The 9655-nt window shown below is 55.7% G+C and overlaps 3 protein-coding genes across 3 annotated transcripts; all 3 read left to right on the top strand.

Annotated features, from left to right (window-relative positions):
• Nucleotides 1–824: 824 nt before the first annotated feature.
• Nucleotides 825–4116, top strand: BCV69DRAFT_76481 (hypothetical protein). The gene is made up of 3 exons (XM_025495509.1): nt 825–1650; nt 1728–2024; nt 2107–4116. Exons 1-3 carry the CDS (start codon nt 1129–1131, stop codon nt 4063–4065), a joined length of 2778 nt encoding a protein of 925 aa, XP_025345674.1. The 5' UTR covers nt 825–1128; the 3' UTR covers nt 4066–4116.
• A 939-nt stretch (nt 4117–5055) lies between these two features.
• Nucleotides 5056–6859, top strand: BCV69DRAFT_301308 (alpha/beta-hydrolase; the record flags this gene model as incomplete). Its single annotated transcript, XM_025494547.1, has 4 exons — nt 5056–5203; nt 5314–5502; nt 5605–5998; nt 6085–6859. 4 exons carry the CDS (start codon nt 5056–5058, stop codon nt 6857–6859), a joined length of 1506 nt encoding a protein of 501 aa, XP_025345673.1.
• Nucleotides 6860–7272: 413 nt separating this feature from the next.
• On the top strand, nt 7273–9625 carry BCV69DRAFT_76367 (MFS general substrate transporter). The gene is made up of 4 exons (XM_025495508.1): nt 7273–7793; nt 7892–8006; nt 8121–9288; nt 9381–9625. Exons 1-4 carry the CDS (start codon nt 7631–7633, stop codon nt 9564–9566), a joined length of 1632 nt encoding a protein of 543 aa, XP_025345672.1. The 5' UTR covers nt 7273–7630; the 3' UTR covers nt 9567–9625.
• The last annotated feature ends 30 nt before the right edge of the window (nt 9626–9655 follow it).

Genomic DNA, 9655 nt, shown 5'->3' with positions numbered 1-9655 from the left:
GGAGTGACCGGGGAGAAGTGCCAGCGGCGAGGACCTGGGGGTCACGTGACTGGAAAGTGCTTCCGTTCCGGGATTCTGTAAGCCACACTCCAACAGCTTATGCTTGCAGCATTGTGAGGCATGCCTTGCTTGGCACGGACTCGCTTCTTCGACTCTTGTTCCTCTCGAAGGACTCTCCCACACTCATCTGCACGAGGCAAGTCTGTCTCATCTGTCCTGCGATGCCGCTTCGTGAGACATACAGTCCCCGAGGTAGAGGACAAAAGGATTGTGGCGGCCCGTATGACAAGGAGAGAGCGCAGCGATCGCGGAGCGGAAGCGCGTGACGCGAACAAAGGGCAGCATCGCGGAGCTGCTGTGCGGGGCGATCTTTTGTCTCAGAAGGGAAGAACAAGGAATGCCACGTTGATGACGAGATGGCAGCAGACCTCATGATCGACAGCTGGATGGTAGACCACCGAGGCACATGACAAACTTCAGCCCGTGTCACAAGCAAACAGAGACCACACGGGGCTGCCGCCAAGAGCCAGAGGACCCTTGCGATTGCCCGGAGCTAATGCACTCCGAGCGGTACAGCTGCATGGTACCTCGGATGTCCCGTGGCAGAAAGAGCGCCTTGTACCAGTCCGATACCTTCCTGATGTGGGTCATCTCTGCTCATATAGATCTACCCTGTTACACCGGACCCCTTTGGACTCACCGTCCGGAACCAATGGCCCCAAGCAGCACGAGACCTCGAATACGACGCGCCGTGTTGTCCTTTGCTCCCAGACCAACACTTTAATGCCTTGCCGCGTCGTGCCTTCGAGATACTCGCAGCAAATCACATTGCACCCGTGAATCAAGGGGCTGCTGCTCGACTGACGCCCAACATGGCACACCTCCTTCCCATCTTGCTCCGAGTACCGGTATCGTCCACAGTCGTCAGCAGCAGCAGCAGCAGCAGCAGCCGCCTTTCTCCAGGCAGGTCGCTCCATCCGAGTTGACGGCTACCGTTAGGACGCTGGTGCAAGTCATTCTCCGCTCAACCTCGCCCCTTCGTTCCATTCGCTGCTATTCAGCATCGCAGTTCTCCGCCAGCACATAGCCGGCATACTTCGTGCGGCTCAAGTACAGTACTCCTTGCCGATGACCACCCGCGCCCCGTTGGCACCAGTGAATACCAATCACGTATCTACAGCGGCTGATCACAACCACTGCCAAGTCAGTCAATCGGGCAGAACCGGAACTTCCATGGCAAATCAAATCTCAATCACGACCGAATCGGAAACGACAGCTCTCCATAGTCAGAAGGTTCAATGTATTGACGGCAAGAGCGGTCGGATTGAAGAGGATACACCACACTCGCAACAGCTCAACAGCTCAGACAGGCCAATTGCAGCGAATGCTTCAACTACGCCTGATGCTCCGCCTCCGATCCAGCAGAGCATCAGCAAAAGCGAGCGGACTGGTCCTTGTACTGCGCCCCACGGCCAGTCTAATGCAAGCGAAGGGCATCGACTGCCGAGCGCTCCTGCATCGAAAGGTCCACATCAGCCGTTTCCATCGATGTCGGACAAGCGATCTGCCTCTGATCAATGCCTCGCACAGCGACCTTCGAGGCCATCAGTAGAAGGCAGGGGTATTGCAACAGCTGCGTCTGAAGAGACAGTAAGTACGGCACACCGAGAGCTTGCCATAGCAGGCGCTACACTGATGCTGATCACTGTTCTCGCCTTGCCTCGCAGCTGCAATTTGACATCGCGACCCTCAAGCAAGCCTTCACTGCCCAGTACCATAGTCTCGCAGCCAAGTGCCAAGGATGGGAGCGCTACGCTGCCAAGCTCAAGGCTCAGCTCGAGGCCCTCGAAATTGATCACTCGCTCATGAAGGAGACGTGTGCACAGCAGACGATGGAAGCACAACGGCTAGAGGCACGAGTAGAGTCGCAAACCAAGTATATTGAGCGCCTGGAGGCGGAAAATGGAGACTTGCGGGAGATGTATCGGGAGAGGGAGAACAGGAGCAGGGAAGTCGAGAGCAGGGTGAGTATCCTCAGAGCTGCTGAGCCGCATCGCATGATGTAGTCTGCAGCTGACTCTGGCGCGCTGTGCTCTTCCCTCTCAGCTGAGTTCGCTAGAGGAGCGTCTTGCGGCTCGAGCTCCTTCATCCGCCGCTAGCACCGCAGCCTCGCTTCGTCGTGCTCCTACCGGCTCAGCCTCGCGCATGGCTTCCCAACACATGGAGCAACACGTCCAGTCGGTATTGAAGAATGTCTACCAGCCACCATCCCCTCCAAGCTCCGTAACCGACAGCAGCCAGAGTCGGACTCATATGGTGGGTCCTCCGCAAGATGGACGTGCAGCTTTCCACTCTTCAAACATCAGGTACTCTTCGGACGACGAAGAGCGAATGCAGCGCGACTTTCGAGCTCCTAGCCCTCTGGACTTTGGCAATCTTGACAATACACTAGCTCAGCCTGTACTCTATCGATCAGCGCAAGCAACTGCACCGTCTCAAGCGATTGCCCGCCCTGCCTCTCGGGCAAGCAGTCGCCAGGCTCAGCATTACGGGAGTGGCAATATGGCAGCTCGAGATGAAGCTTTTCCTCCTCCGAGGGAAGGTGGCCGAGAGTCTCGCCTTGGTCACCGTCGACCAGACGAAGGAGTCAAGCAGCATGTGGGTGGATCTGCAGGAGAAGCTCGCTGTGTCGACGACAACGGTAGTGCTCATGCTGGCGAAGGGGAAAGTAGCGAGCTCATCAAGGGGTCGCATTCCAACGGCGTGCAACCTCTTTTGCACAATGATGAGCAGCCCTATGGACGACCGCATTCCAGATTGAACCACACGCGAGAGGGAGCACCCAGCCCTCCCAGCTTGGATGCACGAACGGACAACCGACCTCGAGGGATTGATCGCACGGACAAACAAGTTCTGGAAGGAGCAATCTTTACCAATGCATACCCTTCCCATTTCGTGCGAAGTACCTCGGCTCTTGGTCTTGCAGCTCCGCAGTATCCCTTTGTCAGAAGCGGCAGTGCAGCCAGTATCCAGACAGTCACGAGCAGCAATGGCATGACAGGCAGTTGGCCCCATGTTCGGTCCTCTACCGATCCACTTCTGGCGACAATACACGGACAGCAAGCGACCAATGTAGTCCGACCTCTGCGTCGCTCCTCCTTCCATCAGCAGCAGCAGCTGGCGCAAATGCAATCGCGCCGTAATAGCGTCACTACCTCCCGCTTGTCAAACTACTCGAGCGACGGTGGTACCGGGCAGATTCCCGTCAGGAGAGGAGGTTCGAGGATGCCCAGCAGCCGAAACGGTAGTGTCGGCGTTCATGATGCGATCCCAATCGTCAAGGACGATGTCTTCTCCGACGGGAAGCAGAACATTCTGCCGGCCACGACAGGCAGAAAGAGCTCCATCAGCTCCGTGGCAAAGGCGCGAATAGCTTCATCCCGACCTAGCGGTGCGCCTGGACAAGGTCAAGGAGAGCAGAGCGAGCAGAACTTAGCACCTCAGCAAATCATTGGCCCTCCAGATGGTCGCACATCGGCTCTAGCCAATCACTACAACGAGCGTCATGTGCCCGCTCAAATGCTTAGAGGACGAGACTCTGACGAGGTCAATCTTGCTCCGGGCTCCCACTTCTCTCCTCCGTCCAGCTCTGGTCGGGAAGAGCAAAGAGATGCTTCCTCGTCTACGCAGTACGCGACCTCGTTGCCTCTGTCCCAGTCTACCAACCAGAGCATCATACAAGACGTGTCTTGTGCCTCTACCTCTGCTTCAGTAGCAGAAGAGACTTCGGCAATCGCGGCAGCCGAAGCTCGACGTGGTGCCCATCGACGCCTCTACCTTTGCCTTCGGGAAGAGCTCTCCCCAGAGGACCTGCAGAAATTCGAGCGATACGTGCACCGCTACGATGCCCTCGAGATTCCCGTGGATGGCCCGCGTGGCCTGGTAAACCGCGTCAAGAAGTTGCTGCTGCTTTCTGATGCCACGTTGCGCGAGAGACCCGAGGAATGGAAGAGGCGAAAGGAGCTGGCGAGGGAGTTTGAGAGAGTCGTCTCTGCCGATACGTGATGGGCTGCAGCAGAGGCTGTGGGAGCAGCCGGAAGCGAGACTGCCGATCCTCTGACTTTTTCCTTTTGCTATCTCTGTCACTACGACTTTCGTGTGCTCCATCTACCTCGCTATCTCTGTCAATACGACTTGATGTGCCTCCGTCTGCTTCTCTCTGTGAGTAGCTGAGGTCCGTTCTATCCGCACAGGGTCGTCGAGAGGGCGTTCTGTACCTCCCCCTACCCCCAAGACATCCTTTGTTTGCTCTTTCGGAGGCATGCGTCCTTGACATGCATCGCGTGGCGTCCCGATGAGACTCCGCCGCCTTTGTCGGGCCCCGTCAAGCGAAATTCCCGACGCGGGTAGGCTACCAAGGGAGAATCAGCCGGTGGGAGAATGGAGAGCTTCCCGAACCATATCTTATATCGAAAGATTTCGGAACAGTCAGCAGGCGGCGTCAATGCCTTGCTGATAGCGTACTATGCTGCTTCTGCATCTGTCAGCATGGCGTCCCGCGGAGCTATGGTGTGGACCAAGGGTGAGGCCACTGCTTGCTGCTCTCTCGTGATGCGCCTCTCCTCAAAAGCCGCCGTGGTGTGTAGGCGAGGCGACACTGGAATGTGCTTCCTCCCATCTCCGCTGCGAGTACAACAGTAGTGTGGGGAGGGAGAAAGGCTTCAGCAACCCGCCAAAGTGCTTCCGTCCCTTTGGAAAGGACCCGTCGAGCAAAGTAACACTTGCCATCGTCCTCTGCTCCTACTTGCTACTGACAACGCCCGCATGCGCTTGGAGTGAGCGTACGCCCTGGTAGCCTCTTATCATTGAGGATAACAGTCGCAAGACAGCGGCGGCTCTCTGGACCTCAAATAGGGAGCTCGCACCAGACGATACCAGCCATCCTGTTCCGGCCCGTGTCAAGGAACACTCTTCCTCAACTTCCACCCTAGACATTTCCCCGCCCCCGCACGGACATTCACTCCTTCCCCTTCTCAACGCCCCTTGTACGCCAGTATGAAGTTCCTAGGCCTCACTCAATGGGTGCTCGCTGCGCTGCTGGCCTCTGTCGCAGTGACGGCCAGCCCTGTCGCGCCTCACGATCTTGAAGCTATGCTGGAGACGCGAAGTCTCGAGGAGATCCGCCGCTCATCCGATGATTACCGTGAGTGAATGCAATACCGCGCTTGGCACGGGCATACGCTTGCGTCTGACATCTGCTGCGATCAACCTGGCCCGCCTGAACGCCCTTGTCTCCCCTCTTCACCCCCTCAGTCAAATTCGCCCTCAAGCGCCATCTGCCCGGTCTAGACTTCAAGATTCCCCGTTCTTACGGCGGCTATATCTCGGTCAATGCCACCAACAGTGCCGACGAAAGGCAGCTCTACTTCTTCTACACTCCCCCCGAGTCAGATGTAGGGGATGACGACGTGGTCATCTGGATCAATGGTGGTCCCGGATGCAGTGCGTAAGGCCGAGGGTTGCGAGCGGTGATACACTTTGATCGGAAGTACTTCTGCTGACGTCTGTCTCTCCTCTCGTTGCGTTTGGCGTGCTGTCTTCCAGGCAGCATGGAAGGTCTTTGGCAAGAAAACGGCCCAGTGATCTTCCCGTATTACGCAGCCAACACCAGTGTGAAGCCCTACCTGAACCCATACTCTACACACAAGGCAGCCCACGCCATCTGGATTGATCAGCCCGGCAACACCGGCTTCTCCAAGGCTGGTCTGGAAATCCAAGGTTACGGCGGTATCGCCAAAGACTTTTCAGGCTTCTTGGTCAACTTCTTCAAGGAGTTTGAGCACCTCCAGGGCAAGCGTCTGTGGCTGACGGGTGAAAGTTTTGCTGGCGCCATGATCCCTTACATTGCTCACCACATCTACGAGCACCCCAAATACTACAACAACCGTGGTATCAACCTTAAAGGTATTCATATCAACGACCCTTCATGGGCGGACAAGTGAGTTCTATGCGCCTGGTAGTAGACCAATGACCGTGGCGTGTGCTGACTCTGCATGCTCTTTCTCCGCACTTTATCCCTCTCAGTACGTACATGGAGCAGTTGCCTGCATTCGAATACGCCAAGCATTACCAAAAGACTCTTACCATCACCGACGCAGAGTTGGCAAAGGTAGAGCGCAAGATCAAGAAGTGGGGTCTTAATACCTTTGTAGAGGACCACCTCAAGTACCCTCCCAAGGGTCCCATCAAGGCTCCCTCTGGTTGGAACTCTAGCGTGTACGACGTCTGGGGAAATTTGCTCAGCTTTTGGAACGGAGCTCATTGCTCCAGCGTCTACGATATTACGGCAAAGTGCCCAAGCCCTCTTGATCCTTTGGGCTATCCCCTTGACGCAGCTTCGCCCTCGGCTACCAACATCTTCAACAACATCACCGGTTTCAAGGCGGCCATTGGCGCTGATCCCAACAGGACTTGGGTCGAATGCACAAGCGACAATTGGGTAGACATCGGCGAGGCTCTGCCCCAGGCTAGTGTCATGCCCAGTGTCATTGAGAATTCCGAGAGGGTGATCATTGGTGGAGGAGACCGTGATGTGCTCCTGCTCACCAATGGTAGCAAGTTGGCCATTCAGAACATGACTTGGTCTGGCCACCAGGGTTTCCAGGTCAAGCCCAGTGGTGTTCTCAGGACTGCAGCTGGACAGCGCGGAACGTACCACAACGAGCGTGGATTGACCTTTATCGAGTACTTCTATGCTGGACACATGGTACCTCAAGATGATCCTGCGGCGGGCTTCAAGACGACCAAGTACCTCCTTGGCCAGATTAAGAAGTTGTCCAACCCCAGCAACACCAGCTGATTGATTGAGTGAGTGAGCTCTAGTGGCGGCAGATATGTCTGTCTACACTGCCAGTATCTGCCGCCAAGTTGTGAGGTGGACAGCCCAGCGGAGAGGGCGAGGAGTGAGGGGCGAGGGAAGAGGAGAATAGAGTGGAACCGTTTGTAGAGCCATTTGCACTGTACAAAGTTTCGCATAGCCTGGACAGAACCGCAACGCAACGACTGGGTGAAATGAATATGATGCGGCGGCTGGCTCTGCGAGTCCTTCCTCTTGAGTTGAATGAGCTGTCTGAGGTGTGGGTGTGAGGGGTGTGGACTGCCATCAGTGCTTCCCCCAATCTACGCGGCCCCATCGGAAGTGCGAGACGAGCTGGACGCGTTCCTCTCAGCCTTGGCTTGGACTGGCAGAAGGCGGGGGCGCGTGGTGCAATCTGTCACTCTGATTGCGCCACAAGAAATCTCACACTACTCACTCTTTATGGCGTCAATAAGAGAATGGAGAAGTGCTCTGTCGGTGCAAAGAAGAGGAGGAGAGAGAGAAAAAGGAGATTTCGACTAGTTGCCTGCAGGCACAGAGAAGGGCCTGAGCTGGGCTAGGCTGCACTGGGCGTTGCTCTTGCTCTGACCTCGGAGGGCCAAACGTGGACGCATTCTCAATGGCAATGATGGTCGACGAGAACTTCTCAAGACAGGGAATGTGACTGCTCATTACAAAGACTCTTCCTTGTTCCCTCACGTCGGTACGCCTTTCCATTCTTTGGACAGCTAGGCATTCACAGGCTCCAAGACCATGATTGAGCAACTCCCCTCGGAGCGGACGCCCCTGCTGACCTCTGCTGCTCACTGGGAACCCGAGGCCGCTGCGAGCCGCAACACTTCAGCAGCCGCGCCCCTTGATGCAAGCGATGATGATGACTGGAAGCCGACTTGGAACCTGAGGCTCATTCAGAGTGGTGAGCAGCTGTCCTTCATGCCTCAATTTCCCCTGTGCTAGCATCTTCGCAAAGACTCATCTTGCCTCACTCTTCCCCGCCTCCTCTCCATGCCTCAGTGACATGGTGCAACGTCTTCCTCGCCGGCTTCGACTCGACGGTGGCAGCGTCTACCTACTCCATCATCGGATCAGAATTTGGCTCAGCTAACAATGCTGTATGGGTCTCCACTAGGTGAGGGCAGTAGGCGATGCTCAGCGGTACCCATCTCGATGATGCAGCCGAAGTGTGAAGAGAGCTTACCTGAAGAGTCTCCCCTTCTTCGCCTCGCCTTGATTCACCTTTCAGCTACCTCATAACAGCCACTGCCTTCCAACCTCTGTACGGCAGGCTTTCAGACATCTTTGGTCGACGCAAAGCCTTCCTTCTCGCAACCAGCACCTTTGCACTCGGATGTCTGCTCTGCGGTCTTGCCAAGAGCATGCTGGTTCTGAACCTTTCCCGTGCCTTGACCGGCATAGGGGGCGGTGGATTGATAACAATGGCTACTATTGTCCTCTCGGACGGAGTACCCTTCCACCGACGTGGGCTCTATCAGTCGGCGAATAATCTCATGTATGGTCTGGGAAGCGCTGCTGGAGCTTCTGTAGGAGGAATCGTTGCTCACACTTTTGGATGGAGGTCTGCATTCTTGCTACAAGTTCCAATGGCCATTGCTGCCGTCTTCGGAGGCTGGGCGCTAGTGAAAGACCCAGCAGTCCGAAGCCTCCCGGCAGATGCACCAGTGGACGTTGCTGGATCCGTCACCCTCGTTGGGGCTATCACCTCGCTGCTCCTAGGCTTGTCCATGGGCGGTAATGAGCTCGATTGGACTTCACCGATCACCATAGCTCTCTTCATTGCAGCATTAGGTCTCTTTGGTCTCTTCTATCGAGTAGAGACACGTGCCATTGCTCCCATCCTACCAAGTCGAATGCTCAAGGGCACCCTTGCCATCTCCAACATCATCACCAACTTCACCTCTGGCATGGCAGTGTACGGATTCCTATTCATGGCGCCTATGTACTTCCTAGGAGTCCTCCTCGAACCAATCAACATCGTCGGTCTACGTCTAATCGTCCCGTCTCTGGGCTTCCCAATAGGAGCAGTGATCGCAGGAGTGGTCATGTCAAAGTACGGCCACCTAAGTGTGCTAGTCAAGAGCGGCTGCGCGATTCTCATCCTTGGGCTAGTCATCCCTTGGTTCCTCTTTGGAGAGACGAAGCCACGAATAGGAATCATCTACCTCTTTGCTCTGCTGCCGGCAAACATCGGTCAAGGTCTTATCAACCCTTCAAGCTTGTTCACCATGCTTGCCGCTTATCCTCATGATGATCAGGCAGTCGCAACTTCTACAGTCTACCTATGCCGTAGTGTGGGGAATGTAGCGGGTGTTGCTCTTTCGGCTGCCATTCTGCAGAAGTGGCTTCGTACGTGGCTGCCAGAAGTGTTAAAGGATACACAAGATGCAGATCAGGTAGGTGAAGCCGAAGAGGAAGACATTCATGAAGAGGGAGCGGTAGATGACGATGCATTGCTTCTTTCCCCTGTGCTCATAACACACCCCAGATCGTCGACGCCGTCAGACACTCCATCGAGGTCATTCAGGGGTTACCACCAGCCACTCGGACCAAAGTCACAGAGACGCTCTCCGGTGGGATCCAGGCAGCCATCAGCGCATGTATTGTGCTTTCAATCCTGGCTTTCATTAGTAGTTTCTGGGCCAGAGGGGTAGGGATGCAACGATCTTCGTAGCAGAACAAAACTGAAAAATGCAATGCAACAAGTGTACGAGCGTAGGAGTATTGCGTCACAGCCTTTCAGCGCGACCTTTACACGCGCCT

This window comes from Pseudomicrostroma glucosiphilum (genome assembly GCF_003144135.1).
Source record: "Pseudomicrostroma glucosiphilum strain MCA 4718 unplaced genomic scaffold BCV69scaffold_16, whole genome shotgun sequence".
Lineage (NCBI taxonomy): Eukaryota > Fungi > Basidiomycota > Exobasidiomycetes > Microstromatales > Microstromataceae > Microstroma > Microstroma glucosiphilum.
Note: the sequence above shows the minus strand (reverse complement) of the source record. Positions and strands in the feature narration are given on the sequence as shown.

Excerpts from the sequence above, each read along its gene's own strand:
- BCV69DRAFT_76367 (XM_025495508.1), top strand. The coding sequence starts at position 7,631 with ATGATTGAGCAACTCCCCTCGGAGCGGACGCCCCTGCTGACCTCTGCT. Across the intron at positions 7,794-7,891 it reads CCTGAGGCTCATTCAGAGTG|TGACATGGTGCAACGTCTTC; the intron begins GTGAGCAGCTGT and ends TCCATGCCTCAG. Across the intron at positions 8,007-8,120 it reads GCTGTATGGGTCTCCACTAG|CTACCTCATAACAGCCACTG; the intron begins GTGAGGGCAGTA and ends TTCACCTTTCAG.
- BCV69DRAFT_76481 (XM_025495509.1), top strand. The coding sequence starts at position 1,129 with ATGACCACCCGCGCCCCGTTGGCACCAGTGAATACCAATCACGTATCT. Across the intron at positions 1,651-1,727 it reads CAGCTGCGTCTGAAGAGACA|CTGCAATTTGACATCGCGAC; the intron begins GTAAGTACGGCA and ends CTTGCCTCGCAG. Across the intron at positions 2,025-2,106 it reads GCAGGGAAGTCGAGAGCAGG|CTGAGTTCGCTAGAGGAGCG; the intron begins GTGAGTATCCTC and ends CTTCCCTCTCAG.